Below are 23,553 nucleotides of genomic sequence, written 5' to 3' on the forward strand. Positions count from 1 at the left end.
TATAGTCTTCAATGCATATATGTTCGCCACAATGACATGAACTTATTTTGGTCTTCACAAGAAATATGCATTTCGAGCTTCAACATACACTTTACACTCCTCTTGCTCTGTACTTCTTGCGGAATGACGTACAAGGACAACTAAACAAACATGACAAGCTCCTGCCTACATGCCCGTCGCTCTCTGGAAACCCTTTTCCGAGTAATAGTTCAGCCACTGTCTTGGGATCACTAGAATACGGTATAACAAGTGATGTCATCGCCGCGACAGCCGCCAATATGGGGGTTGCTGGTAGCTCGTAATATCGCACTATACTCCGCAGTTAGGTCGCTTGATTCTTGCGTAAATCAAATGGGTGATCAAACTTGCTGGATGATCAAAGAATACGACAAGATAACAAATAACCATACTCTACAGTCCAATGGACCAAGGGACAGATCATGTACATATTGAGGTCATCCATATATATGCTAATCGATGTTGTCAGCTTCGTATTCTCTAGCAGCCTCTCGTTAACATAGTATCGCAAAGTAGTGATTGTTTAGAGACAAAGGTTAGACAGGCTGTAATCGATTTAGAACAGTGTCATCTGTCCTGACTGATGATCTTAGAGCAAGCCTTATAGCAATTGCCCAAATGTGAGCAACTGTAAAAGAAATATCATCACCTAGCATCTTTGTTTCACGTGTTAACGAAATGTGTGCTTATTGAGAATAATGAGCAATGCGGTTGAGGGTTTCTTAGGAAGCCACGTCTTGACACAAAAGCTGATAGCCGGTTGGGCCAAAAGATATCCCATTGCATTCGAGTCATGTGTCAACATCTCTTCACATTGAAAAGTACTTTCTTGAAAGAGGACTTAAAACCAGAGAGCATCGTTGATTGTTTAATTGTCAGACTTTTGAATTCCTTTTTGCTTCTCAGCCCTGAATGTTTCCGGCAATTTGTAGTCAGCAATGATGGAACCAGTCTGCTTGTCTGCGGGCCTATATTTCTTGTCTTCACTCCTCGCCCATAGCTCGCTCATGCATTTTGAATCAATCAATGGTGATGGATCGCTGGCAGTTCAATAGTAAATGGGATATTGCCCTATCTACATGGGCCATTGGTGTTCAAATGTAAAGTCGTCGCTGCTTCATATGCTTTGATAAAAAATTGATATTTTAAAGCGTAAGACAAGTTGATAAAGAAGGGGAGTATCGTAAAAACTCGACATCGTACTATAACAATTCCGCGCTACGGCGACGGATATACAAACTTGCTACTACGAGAAGTAAAACAAAGCACACAACGATTCGGTCGCAACGAGACGCTGAACCCTGGTATCGTGCTTGGCATTTTCTACTGCCCATTCCGACATTTGCGCATCAAGGATCGTGCTCTTCATCACAGCGTACGTCATCCTCATAAAAAAAGCAATTTCCCCGGAGAGGCGCTTTCAGTTTTCAAATTTTACGTTTCACATTTCAAAGATTGTCCAGAAGTTAATCTTTGGAGTTCTTCCGAGAGACCCATCTGACGAGGTCATCCACATCGTCGTGAGTGAGGGTTTCCTTCAGTGGTGGTCTTTGTGCCTTTTCGGCTTTCTCTTCCTTCCTTGATACCCATCTCACGAGATCGTCGACATCCTCGTGTGTAAGTGTCTCCTTGAGTGGAGGTCTCTGTGAGGTGGTTTCCTTCTCAGGCGCTGGTTCGTCTTGCTTCTTCGCAACCCAATCGACAAGATCGTCCACATCTTCATGCGTGAGAGTTTCCTTGAGTGGAGGTCTTGTGGCGGGTTTCTCCTCAGGGAGTGGTTCGTCCTCTCCTTCGTCGCCAGAAGGGGGAATATCACCCCACTCAGCAACCAAAGCCGACGCGCCCTCGCCATGCTCTGACTCCTCGTCTGGTGATCGGGACTTCAAATGATGCGATTCATATCTCGCTGCGGCAATCTCGCCCACATCGGACTCGCCACTTGTGTCGTCATGTCTCGTGACCCATCGCCCAAGCTCAGAATGATCGGAGTCGAAAGCAGGGTCGTCCTCTACTATGGGAACCGTGCGACCAACAGGTCCTGCGTTGGCACCTTCCTTCCGACTGACCCATCTCACTAATTCATCGACATTGATGTTGTTCTGGTCGCGACTAGGTGCGTCGTCGCTGTAGCCGGCACCCTCTGAGTCGGATGCAGTCGACGCATCACTGTAATCGGCTGGGAGACGACCATCCCCGTCCTCGCCCTCAGGCTTTCGGCTGACCCAGTCAACCAAATCCTCAACATCTGATTGGCCCAGGCTCTCGTGACCACTGTCGTGTGCTTCGAGTTGCCCGTCTTGGACCTTCAGATTCGCTTTCTTCTGCCGTCTCTTTTTGCTTGCTTCGCCGTCGCTTGGGGGATCGCGTCGACTGACCCATCGGACCAAGTCCTCCATATCTGAATGATCGATGCTTTCATCATCATCAGATACGAGAGGTTCATCGTGCTTCTTCCCAAGTTCAACATTAGGGGTCCAATCGTCATCTGAGGCCGTGGATTCGCAGTCGCTCTCCTCAATTACGTTCATGGTTGGCGTGTCCTTGCTTTTCACCCTACGATGACCACTCTTTGTTGGGTAGTTATCCGCCTTCGACGATCTACTGGGCGAGGAGTCCTTTGTATGTGTCAAGCCCTTGCGCTGTTCATATTCCTGCTTCCACCTCTCCTCGGCCTGCTCGTCTTGAAGCTTGTTCAAGTTGTCCTCAATGTGGGAGGAGAACAGCATGCTCCTCAAGGAGTGAAATCGCGCAAGACGAGGGTTCTTGACGACGGGCCGTTTGGACATGCGAGAGGTCTGTTTCGGCAGGGGATACGTTTGCGCGTGGCGCAACCCGGATGAACCTTTGCTTGATGAGCCACGGATTGGTTGTGGTTCTGGTTCTTCTTCGCTGGACGACGACTCGCCCTCAAGATCTTCCAAAATGCCTATTACCTGGGGACTGAGGAGGGGTTGCTTCCCAAATGCTTCTTCGCTTGCTTCGTTTAAGTGCTTGGGGACAGCACTGGGGCGCGGCTGGGCATCGAAGTATGACGCCATGATTGTTGTCTCAACGTCACGTTTGAAAGGTGTATGATGGGTGTGTAAATGATGAAAGGGCTGCAAGTGCGGGACGGGATGGCTTGATGAAATATTCGAGCAAGATTCCACGCACTGGAAGGGAGGCGGAGCTTTGCCTGGGAGCTTTTGCTTGGGAGCTTCAGCTGTCCAATGTCTTAAGTGTCTTGGGAGGGGTGGAGAGTCGAGGTTGAAGGTGGGGTCGAGCCTCGCGGCTAACTGTACCACGGCCTCTGATTGGTCAAACTGGCTTACACATCTCACTATTGTATCGCTAAGCCTGAGGGCGCATATCGGATCGGCAGGATTTCGTCGAAAGAACCGTACCCTTCTTTTGCAACTGGACAAAGAAGCCCACTATGGTCTACCGTCTAGTTAGTTACCTACGAGAACATACGTTGCGACCTCAGTATGGTACCACACGAGTATACAACGCTTCCTTGGCAGACATGTCTAGCTTCCAACTGTTTGCATCTGTCATCACCGCCAGTACTTCCAGACCCTTGCTCCATCTACAACTTTTTACACCTCAAATATCCGCTTCATCCATATTCCTCACAAATCCAACCATCCATCTAACCGTATCCAAATGCGCCCTAACCCCAATCCTCTCGTTCACAGTGTGAATGCTTCCCATACCGTCCTGGTCCCTGTCCCAACCGGGTCCGTACCGAAAAATATGCTCACTCAGATTCCAGTAATATCTAGTGTCGGTATTTCCGGTCATAATGCCCGGTGCAACTAAGAGCTCTTCTCCATACAGCGCTCGAGTAGTTCCAGCAAGAATTGAGTATGGCGTCGACTTTTTACCATCAATCTTGGTGGGTGTAACAGGCGCAGGCTCGAGTAAAGTAGCTCGGTGTGAGAGTGTAATTGACGACGGAGATTCCGTGCCATTGAATGCGTTGAGTGTCAGGTTGTGCTTGGTTGCGATTTGCCCGGCTAGCGATGTAATATGTCGGAGAACGTTGTCGGTGCTGGATCCCACATTGACACGATGATTTACTGTGATCTGAGTCCTCTCGGGGAGCGCATTGTTCTTTACACCGCCGTGGATGATATCGACAGCAACACTCGTTGTCATGAGATACTTGACTGCAAGACCGGCCTTGGAAGCTTCGATGGCCAATTCATCCTTGCCCTTTGTCTTCTTATTCGAAGATCGCTTGCGCAGGAGATGCTTCAGCTTCTGTGGGAAAGTCGGGGCGTACTCTGCACCACACTTGAGCAGCTCGAGGTACGGGTTCTGGTCGTCAAGGCTGGGTTGGTACGCATTGGCCTCGATTAGGGTAACCAGCTGGCTGGCGACTCCGATACCATTATGCTCTGGTGGTATACTTGAATGTCCACCTGGCATACGGACGACAATATCAACATCAACGTAACCCTTCTCAGCGACACCAGGCATGGCGAAATCTCTTCCCCACGCCTCCGCCATTGTTGCGCCTTCATCCACGATGATCGCAGCACTATGATGACCAAATTTCTTATAGAGGTACTGGGCAAGACTCTGAGCGCCTTCCCTTCCGCTAATCTCCTCATCAAATCCAAAGGAGAGAAGAAGGGTGCGGCGGGGCTGATAGTTGGCCTCAATCAGAGTTTCAACAGCTTCAAGGATGCCCACGAGCTGATTCTTGCAATCGCTGCTCCCACGGCCCCAGATGAATGTGCCATCATAATCGCCCGACCACGGCGCATGCTCCCACTGGTTGATTGTGCTCTTTTCGACCGGTACAGTATCTTGATGCGCCATCAACAAGGTGGGCTTCAGCGCAGCATCTGTACCAGGCCACGTGAACAGCAATCCATGCGTATTGACCTTGTCGAGTTGCAGAGTCTCATGCACGAGAGGAAAGGTATTTTCCAGATAATCCGCGAATGCATAGAAAACGTCCCATCGAGGATCTTCTCCTATCTTGCCCATGTCATCGAAACTTTCCGTCGGGATGCGGACAGCTCCCTGCAGCCTTTCAATTGATCGCTCCCTGAAGGTATCTGAATGTAGATAGCCATCCATATGTTCAAGCTCAGGGGTACTGATGCTCGGGATCAATGGACTAGCTTGAGGGCATGTTGTGGATGATTGAAACCCTGACGATGATGATCTAGATCGCCATGGCCAGCCAGGTACAGCTATGTGAGTGAAGAAGAGAATGCATAGGGAGCAGAGCGTTAAACCAGTATAGAACAGAATTCTAACTGTAACATTCGCATTGGGCCTGCGACTCAGCGGCGGCTGGGGAGCTTCAGCTTTGCCCATGTTGTCGATGATGGTGTGAGGAGGAGGTGGTTGACAGTTGATCGTCGTTAAGCTATAGCTATTTCCACTAACCCTGAAAAGGAAATCCCGTTCTCCACAGAATAATCACACATTCGTATGACGTGCTCGTTGTATCCCGATAAATATTTTTGGTAATGAAATATCCCTCTAGTTTGATCCAATGAGCAAAAGAAACAGGCATGTCGCCAAATATCGTTGCCATTCACTCAATCAGTATATATGTGAAGTCCAACATTGAAGATCAAGATCAAGGAAAAGAAGGGGCTGGCATGCCACCTTATACTTCCGTCCATCCTGCATTCCGATAAAAAGCCTCCTTCGTCGGTATATCTAGAGCTTTTCCTGTTGTATCGCCAATCGCCGCATGGTTCATGATGGAGGACTTCACCCACAGGCCCTGCATGATCCCATGCATAGATTCTAGATTCTGTCCAACCTGTCCAGTCTCTGCCATATGGGCATTTGCCTCGTCATCAGTAAGCTCCTTTGCGCCCTGTGTGACGCTCCACCTCTTTTCCTCCCAGTCATATTCAAACTCGATCCAGCCGCGGCAAGAGGCGTGAAACGTCCAATAGCGGGAACGCCACGGGTCTAGTTGGATTGGATTCGTAGCGGATTCATTGTCGATCCGATAGTCGGTCCTAGATTCGGCCAGTCCCTTGGTCATTTTGCGAATAATCGAATGCGGCTCGCAATGTAAACAAGCCACATGTAACGGGAGGATGAAGGCTAGCAGTTCACAGCCATCGTGATAAATAGACGGATACAACTTGAAAGAATGATTCGCCGGGAGAAGGCTGTTGACATCCCCTACATACGTAGCATTAGGCACAGGCGGCCACACCAAACTCACTTGTCCATGTACGCGAACTTCATTCAAAAGAGTGAAGAAGTCTTGAATCCAAGTTGCGGGGCGACTTCGATGTAGGTGCATGTTTCTTATCCAGAAAAAGGGACTTGTGATTGTTACGTTTGTGAGGGCTGGAAGAGATTTAAGAATTGCGGTGCACTGTTGCCAATCGGCCAAAGAGTCATTGTGCGGGGTATAGATATGTGCGAAGGGGCTCAAACGCTGGCTGGAGCAACTCGGGGCGAAATCAATCAACATGTGAACGGAAGAGATCAACGCTCTACGTTTGGGTATCAAGGTCGGGAAGAAATCAATGAGTGTTGAAAACTCATCGAAAGAGAAAGTATTGGAGGAATACAGAAAATTGATGGACTCGGAATATCTAACACCAAAGTCAACAAATTAATCGAATGGCGGAGTTGATGATGAATCTAAATCTCACATTTGTCGGCAAGATCCTAACAATGATAGAGGTCGAGCATGCGACGGCCATCCTGTGGCTGTGTGGTACCCTCGCTGGTCCCGTGAAAGGCAGCAAAGGTCTGTATGGTCGAGATCCAAGGCTCCATTCGCAGGACAATAGATGCTGCCCAATTTTCCCTTTCGCTTGACGATATGTATGTGGTGACCGCCGAGAGCATACTGCCATATCATTTCGCGGATCTCGTACGGAAATATGTACAAATCACAAACCCCAAGCTGGTCAGTAGTTGTTTGTCGTACGCTCGCTAGAGAATGAACAACTCTCCTAGTTTCTCCTTCCTTCCTTCCTGTGACCGGTGCCGCCACCAGGGACAATCCTCCGTTGGAATCTAAGGTCATTGCGCGCTCTCGAAATCTAGGTAAGGGTCGTGCGCGATAGCGCGCTTCTCTCTTCGCTCTTCTCGATTCTATCTCTTGTGGTTCGAGGAGTTGTCTCGAAGGCCTATGCATCCATTCGTCGAATTCCTTACATAGGTATACAACGAGGCTGTATGCAATATAAAACCCAAAGAGTATTATGATTGCAGGACTGACAGCAATCCAAAACGCAACCTTTCCTATGCTCTTGCAAGCCGGCCGCATTGCCGGAGGGATCATACTCCACATGGTCAAGATGCTATTAGTTTGTCAACTGAATAACATCCACAATGCATCATTCACCGTTAAGAGCAGTAAGAGACGAAATCATTGTTGATCTGAGCGATCGATATGATGTATGGAGTATGCTGGCTGAACTCTAGCGAAAGCGAAAATGAAAAGCAAATGCAGCGCAACGATGAAATGCCCAAAGTAGCTTCCAACAGTGTGAACGATGAATCAGAAGGTTTGTTTGTCTCATGCGGCGAAGAAACTAGGCAGCAAAGGCTTATATGTAAGCCTTGAAGTGGCTTAGCGGCCAATCGTGACCCCGCGTCATATCAGGCGCGTGTTAAGGAAGCTTACGCGACGGACTCCAGAGGCACATTCTTCAAGATTTTGAGCATTTAAATGTCTATACAGTCACCCAATCCGCATTCTGAAGATGTGTTTCACTCGGCCCGATCGTCTCCGCAGCCTGACGTAGGATATGCCGGAATTTCTTCCCTCGAGGCTATGGGCAAGATGCCGCGACAGTCGCTTCGCCGACCCACGAAGCCGGTGAGTTATGAGCTTGCGAATCACTCCAAAGCATACCTTGAAGCGGAGCAATGTGAGTGGAACTGAATTGCAACATTGAATTGGGTTCTAATCTGTTCAGATGCTGGAGGATTCACCTTCTTAAACGCGCTTCTCACGACTGGAACTTCCATCTCTACTCCCGCGAAACCCCACCACGCATATCTGCCTCCCGCGTCACAGATTTGTCTCGCCTCTACGCTTGTGGTATACCCACAAATAACCACTAAACACTTGTCTCGCGAGAAAGTCAAAGGTGCAGATGCCGCGTTGCGGTATCTACAAAGCATCTTCAACACCGTCTCCCCACTCGACCCGACTCTAAAAGAAGCCTTCTCCTTTCCCGACGAACGTGCAAGGCGGCGCAACGCCACTAGGTACACCAGTGGAAACAACCCGTCGATCGACCACAGCAATATTGAACAGCTCGTAGACCTAGCTGCAACCTCTCAATCGTTATACACACGCGCAGATGACTTCTGGCACATCGTTGGGTGGGCGTTCAACTGCTCGGTAACAGATCGGCCTCGCTGGGAGAGATGGAAAGTATGGCTAGAGGCAATGCTGAGCTTCCTTGAAATTGAGTGGGAGGCTCGTGTCAAAACAAGCAGAGAAGCAGATAATGCCGATAGCGTGCTTACGGAAAGCCTGCTGTGGCATTACATTGCTAGTCAAGATCCGACAAATCGATCAAACAGGCGAAGGGTGATAAAGGCAATTATGGCAATGGGCACTTCTCAGTCCAAATCACAATACCCGGAGGTTTGGCTGAACGAACTTGTACGTGCGAAGTCAGTCAACAAGAACACCGTCCCAGAAAAAATTGATATAGAGAATGGGGAATTGGGTGATTTCCTGGATGGTTCCGAAGATGTGGCAATGGATGATGCACCCGGCCTATCTGCAAGGCCAGCAAGATCTAAGAGGTCGGCGGCTAGAAACAGTGATGAAAAAGACCCTTCGCTCTCTACTGATGACGACTTCGCCTTCAAGGATGTCGATGAGGCAGTGGCTCGCATGGGGGGAAACGAAGCTATTACTCTCCGCCAGCGCCTGATTGCATTGGTTCGTATTTCCATATGCGTTCACGACTTATACTGACCAGGAACAGCTCGCACAGGTCGCTCAAGCCCTCCCCTCACACTTCACTAAACTCAACGACCTCTTCGATTCCGTCGTTGAAATTGCGAATCCTCTTCCCACCATTATGTTCAGTCTCCTACTATCCACATCCAGATTACCGAATACCCTCCAGATGGCTTTCAGTGCCAATTCAATCCTCCCTCTCACATCCGGCGGCCAGCTACCGGACTATAGCCTCATTGCGCCACTACAAGCGCATCTCGAACTATACCTGCTCCCACGTCGCGCAACAACCCAAAGCTACGCCGCGAATGCCAAAATCTCCATAATTCTAGAGCAGATGTTCATGTGCATGATGGACACCAAATCACTAACGGCAAGTGAAAGTCTGCGTGCAGTAGTAGAACGCGGGATCCAAGAGCGACTCGAGGTGTATGGAACGGCAAGGGGGAAGAAAACCAACGCTCATGAGGAGGGTCAGGCTAAGCGCCTGATGGAAGCTAGCTCAGATAGACTTCTAGGCTTGCTGGAAGTGCTGGAGATCTCGCAGGGTCTCCCGCCGCAGCCACCAAAAAAGAAGAAGCAAGAGCTGATTTCGTTCTCCTCGACGCTGTCGGATGAGTTGTCATCGCCGCCGGAAACGGATATGGACGAATTTCTGCAGGAGATAATGACGGATAGCGAGTGATACCCTAATCGATCCCTATTAGATGATGGCATTGTTTTGTAAACCGTGATTAATCGCAAAAACGACAGTGCATGAGCAGTTTATTCTTCACTCTTCGGACTGCATACAATCAATCTCACACCAACACATTATACTTCGCACGACGAAGTGAAGAGAGTATATCATTCAAGGACATAAGAGAAATTAGAAATATACTATGGGTGGGTATAAAGTAATCGCCAGTCTGGCTTGCTCACTTCGAGCAAAGAACAAAATTCTTCCAACGCTGAGCATCACCCTCAACATTTCCATTCGACAAATTCTCCACCGTTTGACTGCACCTGACGAACTTCGGCCACGTGTTCGTGAGCACGAGGTACTTGATCTCCGTCTCTGCGGCATCGAAGACGCCCGTCGTGAACTCCTCCGGAACCTGGATCACAGGGACTGCGGGACCGGTTCCAAACTCGGACATCTGGGCTGCGGACCGCAAATTCGAGCGGCCGAGGTCATCGAGCCTGACGTCGGATTTCAAGTTGGTGGTGGATGAGGTGTCGGATTCTAGGACGTCAAAGGGGGTTGCGGAGGCGTGGGATGAGGAGGCAGAGGTCGGGCGGAGGAAGAGGGCGGCAGCGGCGGGGCCGAAGATGGTGTTCAGGCGCTTCATCTCCTTGGAGCAGAGGTTTACGGGGAACTCAGAGGTTTCGAGGGAGACGAAGGAGGCGTAGATGTGCACAGCGCTGAAGAACTGTTCGCGGAGGTGGTCTTCCGCGGCTTGGGTCGTGTAGAACCAGTTCTTCTTCCATTGAGCGATATTGACCAGGAAGCCAACATTTTCGCCTGCGAAGTCTTTCAAGGCGGCGAATCTGAGTAACGGATCTGGGTTGACGCGAAGTGCGTTCTCCAAAGCTGCCATCGTGAGCATTTCTGACTTGTGCGAGTTGAAGGTAGTCGTCGTCGCGGCAGGAGAGTTGGGAACGGAGTGGAAGGTTGTGCCCGAGTATGCGTCACTCTTATTCATCGATGAATCGTCGGAGCCTTTCAGTGTGGCATCTGCGGCGACATCGAATCGATTCCGCTTCTCCCAAGATGCGATGGCATCAAGAGTTTCACGGTTGAGCGATTTAGACCTAAGGACCTGGATGACAGGGAAGCCAATCGAAAAGACCTCTACGAAGAATATGCTGACGGCGAACCAGGTCGGAGGGACCATATATTGGTTAACGACTGCCATCTGTGGCACATAGAGACCAGCCAGCCAGAGAGGTGTTGCAGGAAGCCTAAGTGTATTAGTTGGCTATGCACTTGTGGTCGCGAGGACGATAGACTCACCCTGCAATACAGCAGCAGATGGTCTGCAGGCGCCATCCATGCACATCGCGGATGCCGCGAGACTTCCATAGTAGATATGGAGCATAGATCCATGCCCAGAAAAATTGCCAAACGAGTGACGGCCACCATTCCCAGCCTTTGCTGCACTTCATTCGAACTTCCATCTGCGAGCCGACGACGTTCCAGTCAAAGACCCCGTAGCTAGGGTGAAACTTCTTAGATGCAAAGAAAATGAAAAGAGCGATTAGTAGCTGTGTACGGATCAATTAGACTCATTCTGACATTCGAGTTCATTCAGCATACCTGTACAATCATGCCAATGCAGATGAATACCATCATCCGATCGATTCGATCAGCCCGCTCCAGGCCGCGCATAATCCTCCTGAAGCGGGACCTCGCCAACTTTTCGTACTCCTCCTCGTCCACGGCTTTCGGGGCCTTGATGGTGTCGAGCTGGGCGAATTGCTTCTGTCGGCTTGCAACGTGGAGAAACTGGCTGTTCGCGGCTTGGAACATGGCAGCTCCGAGCGGGAGGTAGATGTTCATGATCCAGTATTCGGCGTCACATGGCGCCAGAGGTGCAATAACATAGGCCAGTGCGCATATCGTTCCATACGCATGAAAGCAAAGAACGCCGGTGAAAAGGAGTGGAAGTCTCCGAATTTGGATACATGGTAAATGACGATGCTTGAAAAGAAACAGAAGCCCCGCGGCCAACAAGACTGACCATACGATAGCAAAGCTGATAAAGAACCAGGCGAGCGAATCGAGCTGGAGAGCCATCGCTGGGAATTCCGGAGGATGCGAATAGTTGTCGAGCACAGAGTCCGACCGATACACGAATGCTTCAAGTCTTTATAAGAGGGTCATTTCTTTCCCCTTGATGTTTCCAAGAGAACACAAGAAGATCTGTTGTTGTACTTAACCTGGCGCAAGATCTAAAAAATCGGCGAGCCTCGACCCGATTCTGGGGATTACCTACTCACTTGCCCTGATGCTGGATAGCATCCGACACGCCAAAAGGAATATGACAGCAGTGGTGCAGGTGCCACCAATCAGAGGAGACGGAGGTGGTGCTCACAGTGGTTGCACCCAAACTCGACATAGCTAGAGCAAGAACGATTTCTTTGATCTCCGTAGATCTCTATTGGCAGGTACAGTAGCTTTGTTGATCTGAGAATTCATGCAGATCGCTATTGTTCCCACGATTGCTTTTTGTTCCACAAGAGGGCGAGTCTGCACGTGCAGGGAACGTGAACAATACTGGTAGTATTGACTGGTGAATGGGGACACTGGACGGCGGCGCATGGAAGTGGATCCGGCGGCATTCCATCCCGTCGTTGGCTTCAGCTGTCAGGGGAACGGATAGCTCGTATTTGCTCATACCATCCGAAAATAGTCGCTAACTAATGAACAGAAGGGAACTATACAAAAGAAATCACATGGCGGAAGAGCTTAGATTCCTACCTTTTAGCTACCTATTTCCAGTAAACGCAGCAACGGTGAAAGCCAATGTTGATTCCGCAGAAATGCCAGTCAACTTCAATTTTGTGCAATTCTCTCGATCAGCATACAAAGCGTATGAAAAAAATCATTACGCGTACTCGAAAGATCCCATATTTTCTTTTGGAGAGAGGTTCCCGATACGTCCCAAATCAATCATTGCAGGGGCCGTGCAGCATAGCGCCAGATTGGCGAGTGTACATCTTAATCTTACCCCAGCCGCTTGTCCATCACATCGGCGACTTCACGGCATAGGACATTTCATCTCCAATATGACTCTATGAGCATTGAGCAAAGCTTCTTTAACCAAAGCTAGCTACAGACAGAAGTGACAGGACATTAGGTTCCACATAAAGAGTACATTATCTGCCTAGTTGATGAAGTATCTAGGTGGATATACTACGCACGAACCTTGCGAAATTCTTCGGAGGACAGGAGCTCATTAAAGTTCTGCGGATCGAATACACATCGTATGGGAACATGTATTGCATCTATGCTCGGCTCGTGCGCGTGACAGTTTTCTCGGAAAGTTCCACCCCCACCTCTCGTTGTCCGTCTCACGATCGTAGATCTGGTTATGTTCATTTCTACACCTAATGCTTGTCGGACTCGAGTCAGGCACGATTCAACACGGAGAGTTCAGAGCCACGATCTCTATGCAGATCAGATCCGCCCACCTGGTCCCTCGTGCCAACCTTAATCCAAGGTTCATGTGACCTTTGAAAAGGATGAGCGCTCTTTGTGGTGCGACCTCGCCGATGCTCGGTGACCCAGTCAATGACCAGGGTGCGATAACTTGAAATGCCGGCCATGATTAACGCAACAGCCGCCTCCACAACAAGCCAAAATGCTATGTCACTATACCGAATGCGATGCGTTCGGCGGTCATATGATAGAGCAAGACGCGTTGACGCTATAGCGATGGAAAACACCGAGAGGCTTTTGAAGGACGCATTGATAATGGTGTTGATGCGCGTGTAGTTCGCCATTTGGACTAAAGCAATAGGTATGGAAATCACTATTGAGCAATTAGTCCTTGATTCGGAAATCGTAGCCTCCTAGCATACCTAACAGGTCCGTGGCAATATCCAAAGTATTCGACGCTATTTCCCATGGCACTGTACTGTGTCCTTCAAAATATCGACAGCTATCTGCGGTACGTTAAAAGAAGGACTACAGCAAACCATTTCGAGACATACCAATTGTATGGCAGAGTACGATGGGCTGCACAAATGTGAATAAGCCAGCTGCTACACATATACCCATGACTATCCAGTAATGACGAGTCAAAGAGTCAGATATATATGCATATGGAGGTTTATGGAACTTGAACTGTGCTAGGAAGCAAAATTTGACGAAATAGATCGAAATCCAAAGCAAGTCAATGGCAGCAGTAAGACGAGGCGCAATAGTGGGTGGCCCGGCATGTCCCTTCTCGGCGTAGAGGCCATCAAGAGATGACTGCAATAAAGCAGCTCCCGCATAGAGAGCTGGTAAGGATACCAGAAGAAAGTAGTCATTCATCATAAGTTTCCCTTTGGTAGACAACCGAATGGCGACTCGAGACGCCAGAAAGAGCACTGCAAATCCACAGAGCGTCCAAGTTACGACCTAATTGGGTTAAAAGATTGCAATCTCTCAAATATCGCTTACACCATACCTGGAATGAGTACTGAGAAATCCTAGCTAAGGGATCATTTTGAGTTGTTGTGCTCCCCATCAGTGATTGGGTGCAACGAGGCGCACCCGACTCCTGCGCTGTGAGGTTCGCTTGACAGGTCGGTCCATAGATCAGCCCGGTAAATAATCCATCGGATTAGCTTGGTTAGATCATGAGGGCAGAAGATGAAGCTGTAGGGTAATTAGATCACTAACTGGATGGAGAAATTGATGAAGGAGGTTGGGATGGGTGATTGAATCCCGAAAGAAAGCCTTGGTGGTCCGAGCAACTTCGGTCTCGGCGCTCCCTTCAGTCATATCAACTGAATACTCTTCGAGCAAGAATAGTCAAGATGGTCATGTAGTTCACAATAAGTTGAATATTTTTAATCCTAAGTCTATGTCCTAATTCTCTATGTGATCGGTAAGTATAGCTTTGCCGCTTGGATTGTTCTGTAAATATTGAAGACACTGGCGCAAATGCAGTGCCCTGATCCATGATAATGAATATCGGGTATCTAATCTAAAACTTGGGCGAAATAGAATATGTCTAAGAAATTGAGGAAGTCTCTCACTGTTGTATCAAGGTTTCGAAGCGTAATATAGGCTGTACGAAGTAGTGGTGTCATGGAGCAGATAAAGCTTCCGAATAGCCAATAATGAACTTAGCTATGACGTGAGCATTCAGGTTGCTAGAAGTAACTTCCCATTCTTGAACAACAATTCAGCACATAATCCAACATATCAAATAACGGAAGCAAGTGTTACGCGATTCCATTCCCTCTGCTCAAGACGCAACATGGCAAACAAACCATCCGCCTTCAACCCCGCAACAGTCCCACCACCACCCACGACCTACTCCCAGGTCTGCGTAACACCCATACTCCCAACCGCCAAACTCATCACCCTCGCCGGCCAAGTCGGAATCGATCCCACCACCAAGACCGTTCCCACCTCATTTCTTGAGCAGGTGAAGATAGCCTATGAAAACGTGCACAACTGTCTCAAGGCCGCGAACGCTACCCCTGGAGATATTGTGCATGTGAAGCATTACATTGTGAGAGATTCCGGGGTCGCGGAGCTGGATGCGAAGGATGTGGTGGATCGTGGGTGGGGTGAGCTTTGGATGAAGTTTATGGATGAGATGGCGGATGGACATAGGCCCCCTGATACGGTGCTGGGAGTTGCGGCTTTGGCGAAGAGTAACCTTTTGTACGAGGTTGAAGTGCTGGCGGTTATCAATGAATAGCTTGTGGTACATGAATGCAACTATAATCAATTGTAGTCCAGAAACCTAAGATATTTGGTGCTATAATACGCTATGTGTAATGCTATATTTGACGGAGAGGGGATATCATACTACTTAGAAAGAATAGAGATCATGCAATTTGCCCGTATACAACCAAATCGAGGCCAACCTGGGCGCTAGAAAGTATGGCATAGTGCTATTCCAGATTGCGCCGATGTACAAAGAACCATTCACCCAGACCAAAACCACCCGCTGTTCTTTTTCTCATTGACTGTATTTTTTTGTTCCGGCACATACGTTTTATTGACATTCTCCTCGCCATGTTGTGTGTGAGTTGTCTCGGAAGTTTCCTCTTTGCCATCGGAAAATCGCTTCTTTAATACCACTTTAGTTGTAATAGTGCCATCAGGGGATACTGTCCGCTCTGTAGTCGTGAGAGTCGACAATATCGAAGGCTGGTTGTCTCCTGAATTACGGATAGGCTGATTCGTCGGATCCAGTAGTCGTTCGTAGGCGTCCAGTTCTGTCTCCTGGTTCTGACTATCTTGTATCTTCGGTGAAGCCGGCTCGTCGTGTTGGTCCTCATGATCATGCGCATACTCGTAGTGCGGTTCATCATTAGCCTCTTCCCCTTCCCATGGAACGCGCCCAGGTGTCTGACCATGAGATGGAATGGGGCTTCCAGAAGGTCGAGCGAAATCAGGGTAAAGGAAACGCCGTGACCATTGATGATACGGCAAATGCCTAGATTGACCAAGCTGGCTCTTGTCCATCAACTCGAGCCCTCGTTCCGTGCGCATCAGGTCTTCGTAAGCATCTCTCCATTGAATGCCTGTGGACTGGAGCCGACGGTCCCCCTCAAGCGTCTGCGGTGAATATGGTTCATAGGAGGATGGGGATGGGTGTTGGAAGAACATGCGGGAGACTTCATCCATGAATGTTCCAAAAGATTCGCCACCCGACCTTTCCTGCCGTTCGAGTTGCATGTTGTTGTCGGTAGAACTGTCAGCTGGCGGTGGCCATCTGAAAGACCAACTCCAGACTCTAGGCTCGTCTCTGAAAGCGTATGCCCTCTCATCCTGCATGTATCGTCTCAAACGCTTCCAATTAGCATCCATTTGTTCCCATTCTTCATCGAACTGTTTTCGAACATCCTCTTCGCGGTACGCCTTCTCCTGATTTCTTTCGCGACCTGGCCATGTGCAATCATCTTCATCGTCCCTATTTGTTCGCCCATGGCCGTTGTTGGATTTGGGATATTCCCAGTTCCATGACCAGTTCCAATGTCGATCCTCACATTTGCTTGTTTTTCCATTTTGCTCGATGCTATTGTATTTCTCCATCTCCACAGACCCTACACCTCTTGCATCTTCTACAATGTTTCTGCGCAACTCGTCTGCTTCCCTTTCGAGCGAAAGAAGCTCATCGCTTTTGGCCAGCACAGCCTGAACGTCTCCTGTACGATATAGTTCACGACCATGCTCAGCCAACTCAACAGTCTTGTTCTCGAGGCGCCTCAGCCTCTCGCATTTCTCGGGATCTGCGTGGCCGAATAGGCATTGTTCGCGGGCGTGATAGGCATTGTTGTAATTGGCAAGCGTAGCTGGGAGCGTGAAGACCGTATTCATTAAAGAGGAGACATGCGAGTCTGCGAATCGACGAAAGGCAATGAAAGGGTTGTTCTCGACATCGCCATGATCAGAACGCCGGCCGTTCGTGTTATCATTATTATCGTGAGGCATGTTGCAAGTGACGATGTATCGATCACACTATCGATGAGGGGCCGCTGCCTATATCATCGCGACGCAGCACGAGCACACGTCGACCAAGGATGGTTTAGCGCGGTAGACCTAAACTCCGTAACGCCGACATGTTCCAACTGGGTACTCGTCATCTCCTGGCCAATCGTCAACTTACCAAGTTCACATCATGAAACCCATGGAAAAGATTGCTCAACACTGTCTTCAACGTGATTCATGGTATGCCAATTGAACGATTCGAACGTCGGGTTTCTAAGAGAATCAGAAGAAGGGGGCACCAAGTGGGTAAATATACCTTGCTCTAGGCCCCCTATTCGTCTCCTTTCATTTGACTTCATTGGCCGTCTGAACTTATGAAACAAATGGTGTGAACTTGACAGTGATTTTTAGATCGATTTCTATCACAGATAGGAATCATGTTTGAAACCAGTTGTCCGGCCAATGCCATGTTGAAACGGCAGCTTAACTCCCGCACCACGATTGGGCGGCGGCTAGATGAACTCAATTCATCTAATGATTTGGGCTCCTGTGATCATTCACTGCACAACCTTATGTTATTGCTAAATTATCCCAGATCTACTTTATACATTTCCAATTATGGTTGCTGTTCTCCTAACTATGGCAATCGCAGTAGGTACATCGAGCAGACTCATTGGGAGACACTGATCAGTATTGGGCTTCAGGAGCATACTACGTCAGCTAAACCAAGCCACTTCTCTGGCCCGATAGGTATCTACCGTGCTGCATTGTCCAAGCCGGCTCAATCTCTTGCACAGTGGTACATGTCACCTGCCGGCAACAATCTATTCGCATAACCTTGGTATCTTGGCCATGTACTGTCAGGAAGACGCTCTCCGACGATGATTTTTGCAGCAACATTCCTCAATCGGGGCTTGTACCATACGCAATCCCTTGTGTGAATCAGCAACTAGCGTGGATGATCTTCAAGATCGCTGCCGTCCGGGGTATACGTAGATTAACCAAGTTTTCGGTAGCCAAGTCGCCAAGTCGCCATACAGTGGCGTATGAGATGTCGATCGGCTTTTGTTTCTCAGGAAAACAGAATCGCATAAACATATCTCGAGGCAATTGACACAGCTAAGAAGCACGCCTAGACCGATTCGGACAACCAGCCCCAAACAAGATCGTAATGGCGGCTTGGTGACGGGGTTTACCCATTAAGCTCTCGGTCCGCCTCAAATTCAGCTTATGTGGACGTTCCACTTTGGTGGGACAAAAGTCTTGACAGGTCTTGGAATAAATTAGCTGCCCGGCTTGGATCCCTTCGCATGAGTAGCACTGCCGTTACTCTACAGCAATAACAAACTTGTATGTCTCGTAAATACCATGTCACATTGCGTCGTTGGATTCACAGAGAAGGTATAAAGATCGGAAGTACCTCCGTGAATTTTTTAGCTCCACCGCTTCACGCACTCCTCACCTTCATTCAGTGAGAATTTAAAAGGTCAACATGAAGTTCCTTGTACTCGTCGCCACTATTCTTCCCGCTCTGGCATTGGCCATGCCCGACCCTTTGCCCCAAGGTTATACCGGTCCTTGCTCGACGGACGCATGCGGAGCGGACCGTAAAGTCTGTGGCAGAGGATGGATGTGTGTCCCTTGGCCACATACGGACCCGGCGAAGCGCAAAGGATGCACTTGCAGCTACGGTTAGATGCAGTAGATACCCAGTATCTAGGTAAGTTTCAAAGATCACGGTGTTTGAGATGATGCAGGAGTTGATCTCAGGAGTAGATCTTTCGAACCCAGACTGTTAGAATCTATGTTGATGGCTTTTTGATGCATTCAACAACGACTCGGATAAAAACGAATTCAATGAACACCTTCGGTTTCGCTCATACGACGAGGCATACCTTACAACAGTTCTCCGTTTGTTTAGACAGAAATGATCAATGTATGAAGCGATTGGCACACTGTGCCCACTATTTGTATTCCTATTACGAGACAACGATATAACCCAAGTCTGAAATATTCAATCCACATGAAAAGCATAGATCCATATCAATGATAAACACATTTCTTGGGGAGCCTATTTTTATCGTATATTTCAACGTTGAGCGCGCACTCTGATTGGTCTGTGCTGACCCCGCCTATTCATCCTCGGTTCATAGTACCTTGATAGTGACGTCGATTCGACTTTCATAACTAAATTGTCAAGCAAAAATCAATAACCTAGTTCTTTCTCCTTTTTATCAGATACATCTATGTAGCAAGATGCCGCAGTCCTCGCCATTCAAAATCGACATTCCCGCTGCGAACATACTTTCCTATCTTTTCCCGTCTCACAAGCAAACCTCGGATAAACCTATCTGGATTGACGCAGATGACACATCGAATTCACTTTCCCCCAGACAGCTCTTGTCATGGGTCAAGAGGCTGGGTGCTGGATTATCTTCTCTCGGGCTGAGGCGGCAAGATGTGGTGATGGTGTTGTCCCACAACCACATATTCGTACCTGTCGGGTATTTGGGCATCGCAGGATCCGGCCTCATTTTCAGTGGCTGTAATCCAGCATACGGAGTCGCAGGCAAGTTAGAATGTGTCTTTCGGGGGTTCCATTCTTAACTTTTGATAGAGATCGTGTATCAAATACAGAATACAGAATGTAAGGCTATTCTTGTAGAGCCGTCATTGCTACCCACACTTCTGAAAGCAGCTGCGGAGTCAGGATTCAAAAAGGATCGTATTTTCCTGTTCTCAGATAAAGAGACCGGATCAATTGATAGCACTCGCGATTGGAGATCTATACTTTGCTCCGAAGAAGAATCTCGGTCGTGGACATGGCCCAATATGGATGGGTCCACCGCTCGCAACACAATCGCAGCACTCAATTACTCGTCCGGAACGACAGGTCTTCCAAAAGGAGTCATGATCAGCCATCAAAACGTAATCGCCAACGTAGAGCAGAGCATATACATGCGAGATCTAGAACAACCATACCGACCCGATGACCGGCCGGAAGAGCATTGGCTGGGATTTCTACCCTTGTATCACGCCTACGGCCAACTTTGGTCTATTGTCGCAGCGGCCCGCACTTTAAGTCCGTGCTATTTCATGCGCTCGTTCAACTTCGTCAAGTTCCTCGAGAATATCCAGAGGTATCGTATCACGCATATACAGACCGCACCGCCGGTGCTAGTCATGCTAGCGAAGAGGCCGGAGACAAAGGACTTCGATCTCTCATCGTTACAGAATATTCTGTGCGGTGCCGCACCGCTCTCAAAAGAACTCCAGAACGAGGTGTCTTCAAAGTTCGATCTCAAAGTTGTGCAGACGTGGGGTATGACGGAGGTGACGTGCTCGTGTCTGCATGTTCCTGGTGGTCGAGACGACCGCTCGGGTTCTGTGGGGTACATAGATCCTAATGCGAGTATTAAGTTGGTTGATGAGAATGGAAATGGGGTGAAGACAGGAGATAGGGGCGAGATTCTCGTCAAAGGACCAAATGTATGCATGGGCTATTGGCGAAACGAAACTGCTACTGCCGAGACATTTGATGAGGAGGGTTTTCTGCGAACAGGTGATATCGCTATTAATGACGATCAAGGCTGGTATTGGATCGTGGATCGCAAAAAGGAGTTGATCAAAGTCAAGGGCTTCCAGGTGGCGCCTGCTGAGCTCGAAGCTGTACTGCTGGAACATGAACATGTTGCTGATGCCGCAGTATGTGCCTTGCAGGTCGAGCATGAAGAGTTACCACGAGCGTATATCTCGCTCAAGGCGGAGCATAAGAATGCTTCAACCGAATGGGATATCGAGAAGTGGATGGCAAGCCGCGTTGCTAAACACAAGCATCTGACTGGTGGCGTGGTATTCATAGATGAGGTCCCAAAATCTCCGAGTGGAAAGATTCAACGACGTGTTCTGCGAGATTGGGCGAGTAAAGACGCGGAAAGTTGGAAGAACAGGAGAGAAGGAGTTAAACTGTAACGAGGCAAAATATGATATAGAAGACAAGAAACCAAGATGTACCCACGTCTATCAAAATAACATATTAATACGCACAAGACTTTAATAGATCCGGGCTTTAGGGTATTCAATTAATATTTGTTCATTTCTAATCGCAGAGGACTGGCCGGTACTTCAGTTTCCACCACCTTGCTGCCTGAGCAATTCTCTCCTCTGCCTGATTCTTGCCTCTTCACTCTCCAACCAATTCATCTCAATCTCTCTTTGCCGTTGTACATGCGGTGACGGCTCAGGCGCAGTTTGAGTCTGATTTTGTACTGGAGGAGCCATGTACACCTGTGACGTATCTCCACCAGGGGGCAATTCTGAATAGCCTAGCGGTCCCTGTGTGGACAACTCGTTGGCCGGCAGAGGCGCAGCGTACCCGCGGGAAGGATCCAGCTCAGCAGCTCGGTGTTGAGGCTCCAGCTCTGCGTAAGACGATCCGTAATAACTCGACGTCTTTCGTTCATCGGGGTCCTCAGAAGCGACCGCTATCTTGTCAGATTCGGGGTTCAGTGGGCCAGACGCGGCTTTGAGACCTTCATTTAACTTTCGGATCTTCCTCTTCCTCCAGAGACAGAGTAGTGTAAAACTCAATATCAATCCCACCACAACGAGAACTCCAATGACGATACCCGCGATGGCGCCAACGGACAATCCAGGTGAAGATCCGGAAGACTCCCCTTGAGAGCTGTTCGGTTTATTGGTCGCAGGTGAGTTTTCCTTGTTCGAATCTGTAGGGCCCCCCGAAGATAGACTTGACCCCGAAGCCCCGGGGTAGACAGTACTGGTGTACCTTGGAGCCGAGGGCGTCGTAACACCACTCAGCCCAAGAGTGGGAAGTTCTGCATTAGCATTCACCTCCCAAGAGCCCGACCTCGATGTGGGACAACTCCTTGCGGTGAGAGTAGGGCTGTAATCCTCGCTTTTCACTCCATCTGGACTCAACGTCTTCCACGCTTGCTGCAGCCGCGAATAGTCTGAAAACTTGCTCACGCTAGTTCCTGATACACTGACCAATCCGTAGTTGTTCACGTTTTGGAAATATTCATAGATGATGTTGCCGGAGAGGCGGTCGTTCATTTCGCGCCCCAGGACGGCCGCTTGGTCTTTGAACGATCTGTTGGGTCCTTTGCTTCTGCTTCCCCCTTGGTTACAACCAGTTTCGCTGAAGAAATAGGGTATCGAATAACCCTCAATTTCTTTGTATAGACTGTCATAGCCAGTCTTAGCCATAGTATCGTCGTCATTGCACCAAGTGTACACGTTCGCCGCGAAGAAGTCTGCCGCAGATTCTTGATCTCCGCAGTTGAAGTAGTTCAGAGTCTCCTCGCGGACAGATGCATCGAACGCTAGAAATACCACGTCAGTGCGATTGTCCATTATATAGAGTTTGAGATCGGGTCGTTCACTTACCGTCAGAGTATCCGATTGGAATATTTCGGTATCCCTGGAGATCGCGGTACGCCTTCAAATCCGCAATGGCAGCCCTAACATACGGTGCCGCTTTCGTATTATTCACATTGGTGATGACTTCATTACTAGCGACAAACGCAAGCAGATTATCGTACTTCGAGAACCCGTCAATCACCTTCATGAACTCATCCCGCATCGAGATCGTCCATTCGGGCGTGAGCCTGTTGATCGATATTGTGGGACTGGGGACGTCTACAATCACGTAGATGCCTTTCTTCTCGAAGGCGCTCATGCATGCGTCGTGGTTTAGCGTCGGGTCTACGGAGTATGGTCGAATGACGTTGGCTCCAAGGTCTGCTATGATTTGGGCGTCTCGTTCACAGGCGTCGGCGTCCACGAGGCTGTTGAAACGGTCGATCATTGTGTCGGAGTCAGAAGGTTCGGCATATGCGACTCCTGGAAATGACGCGAGTTGTTAGTATCCACATGGTCGTGGTATAGGATATGATTTTTCCTCACCTTTTATGTAGAATTGTTTTCCTTCACTCGTGAAGAATTTGGAACCTTTGACCTGCACGGTCGGTACTGCGAGAGTCCTTCCGATGAAGTATCCAAGCAGCGCCGTCGCAAAGGCACCGAAACGTTGACACATTATGTCCCTTATCCACTGTGGTCGATTGAGAAACCTCACAATACACCTTCAAGTACCAAATACTTCCGAACCAAAGATCGTCTATTCGGAAGTACTAATAGCTTTTACCAATTAAGCAATAGTCGACGGTAGGAAAGACAAAATACAGAAATCGACTCAGAAAATGCAACGCGAGAACAACGAGATCAAAACGACAGAACTACGAACAAGGCGCGCGCTGCTGCTAATATCACCCTCCCCTTGAAATGGCATGACTTTGCCGACCGCAAGGGTCGTTTAGGTGGTAAGATTAGATATCGGGGGCCTTAGGCGCAAGGCTGCAGTATTTGATCCTACAACGACCAAATAGGAATTCGAGGGCAGGGTATCGCTATGCTTGGCAGGTCTGAACCGCCCCCATTGTTTGAGAAATACGAT

General features: G+C 48.8%; 10 protein-coding genes across 10 annotated transcripts; 3 read left to right on the forward strand and 7 right to left on the reverse strand.

Moving 5' to 3' along the window:
* Positions 1-1,129: 1,129 nt before the first annotated feature.
* BU24DRAFT_416742 (uncharacterized protein) lies at positions 1,130-3,228 on the reverse strand. Its single transcript, XM_033526533.1, has one exon. It carries the CDS (start codon positions 3,054-3,056, stop codon positions 1,485-1,487), a length of 1,572 nt encoding a protein of 523 aa, XP_033389411.1. The 5' UTR covers positions 3,057-3,228; the 3' UTR covers positions 1,130-1,484.
* Positions 3,229-3,603: 375 nt separating this feature from the next.
* On the reverse strand, positions 3,604-5,334 carry BU24DRAFT_429916 (peptidase family M20/M25/M40; the record flags this gene model as incomplete). The annotated part of the gene is made up of 2 exons (XM_033529776.1): positions 3,604-5,207; positions 5,253-5,334. The coding sequence occupies 2 exons, from the start codon at positions 5,332-5,334 to the stop codon at positions 3,604-3,606; spliced, it is 1,686 nt and encodes a 561-aa protein (XP_033389412.1).
* A 149-nt stretch (positions 5,335-5,483) lies between these two features.
* Positions 5,484-7,520, reverse strand: BU24DRAFT_14337 (uncharacterized protein). Its single transcript, XM_033521156.1, has 2 exons — positions 6,648-7,520; positions 5,484-6,587 (listed from the first exon to the last, which is right to left on the reverse strand). Exons 1-2 carry the CDS (start codon positions 7,292-7,294, stop codon positions 5,633-5,635), a joined length of 1,602 nt encoding a protein of 533 aa, XP_033389413.1. The 5' UTR covers positions 7,295-7,520; the 3' UTR covers positions 5,484-5,632.
* A 155-nt stretch (positions 7,521-7,675) lies between these two features.
* On the forward strand, positions 7,676-9,614 carry BU24DRAFT_457091 (uncharacterized protein; the record flags this gene model as incomplete). The annotated part of the gene is made up of 3 exons (XM_033531503.1): positions 7,676-7,877; positions 7,926-8,908; positions 8,955-9,614. 3 exons carry the CDS (start codon positions 7,676-7,678, stop codon positions 9,612-9,614), a joined length of 1,845 nt encoding a protein of 614 aa, XP_033389414.1.
* Positions 9,615-9,846: 232 nt separating this feature from the next.
* On the reverse strand, positions 9,847-11,860 carry BU24DRAFT_383106 (uncharacterized protein; the record flags this gene model as incomplete). Its single annotated transcript, XM_033524790.1, has 3 exons — positions 11,229-11,860; positions 10,926-11,176; positions 9,847-10,873 (listed from the first exon to the last, which is right to left on the reverse strand). Exons 1-3 carry the CDS (start codon positions 11,706-11,708, stop codon positions 9,847-9,849), a joined length of 1,758 nt encoding a protein of 585 aa, XP_033389415.1. The 5' UTR covers positions 11,709-11,860.
* Positions 11,861-12,709: 849 nt separating this feature from the next.
* BU24DRAFT_416745 (uncharacterized protein) lies at positions 12,710-14,338 on the reverse strand. Its single transcript, XM_033526534.1, has 4 exons — positions 14,089-14,338; positions 13,628-14,039; positions 13,496-13,579; positions 12,710-13,446 (listed from the first exon to the last, which is right to left on the reverse strand). The coding sequence occupies exons 1-4, from the start codon at positions 14,146-14,148 to the stop codon at positions 13,043-13,045; spliced, it is 960 nt and encodes a 319-aa protein (XP_033389416.1). The 5' UTR covers positions 14,149-14,338; the 3' UTR covers positions 12,710-13,042.
* Positions 14,339-14,886: 548 nt separating this feature from the next.
* On the forward strand, positions 14,887-15,336 carry BU24DRAFT_487574 (YjgF-like protein; the record flags this gene model as incomplete). The annotated part of the gene is made up of 1 exon (XM_033533466.1): positions 14,887-15,336. The coding sequence occupies one exon, from the start codon at positions 14,887-14,889 to the stop codon at positions 15,334-15,336; it is 450 nt and encodes a 149-aa protein (XP_033389417.1).
* Positions 15,337-15,344: 8 nt separating this feature from the next.
* Positions 15,345-17,078, reverse strand: BU24DRAFT_487575 (uncharacterized protein; the record flags this gene model as incomplete). Its single annotated transcript, XM_033533467.1, has 1 exon — positions 15,345-17,078. One exon carries the CDS (start codon positions 17,076-17,078, stop codon positions 15,567-15,569), a length of 1,512 nt encoding a protein of 503 aa, XP_033389418.1. The 3' UTR covers positions 15,345-15,566.
* A 2,204-nt stretch (positions 17,079-19,282) lies between these two features.
* On the forward strand, positions 19,283-21,047 carry BU24DRAFT_487576 (4-coumarate-CoA ligase; the record flags this gene model as incomplete). The annotated part of the gene is made up of 2 exons (XM_033533468.1): positions 19,283-19,644; positions 19,693-21,047. Exons 1-2 carry the CDS (start codon positions 19,332-19,334, stop codon positions 21,045-21,047), a joined length of 1,668 nt encoding a protein of 555 aa, XP_033389419.1. The 5' UTR covers positions 19,283-19,331.
* A 41-nt stretch (positions 21,048-21,088) lies between these two features.
* Positions 21,089-23,435, reverse strand: BU24DRAFT_361674 (glycoside hydrolase family 72 protein). The gene is made up of 3 exons (XM_033524154.1): positions 23,004-23,435; positions 22,485-22,940; positions 21,089-22,420 (listed from the first exon to the last, which is right to left on the reverse strand). Exons 1-3 carry the CDS (start codon positions 23,134-23,136, stop codon positions 21,201-21,203), a joined length of 1,809 nt encoding a protein of 602 aa, XP_033389420.1. The 5' UTR covers positions 23,137-23,435; the 3' UTR covers positions 21,089-21,200.
* Positions 23,436-23,553: the final 118 nt, after the last annotated feature.

The sequence above is a fragment of the Aaosphaeria arxii genome, assembly GCF_010015735.1.
Source record: "Aaosphaeria arxii CBS 175.79 unplaced genomic scaffold BU24scaffold_1, whole genome shotgun sequence".
Lineage (NCBI taxonomy): Eukaryota > Fungi > Ascomycota > Dothideomycetes > Pleosporales > Aaosphaeria > Aaosphaeria arxii.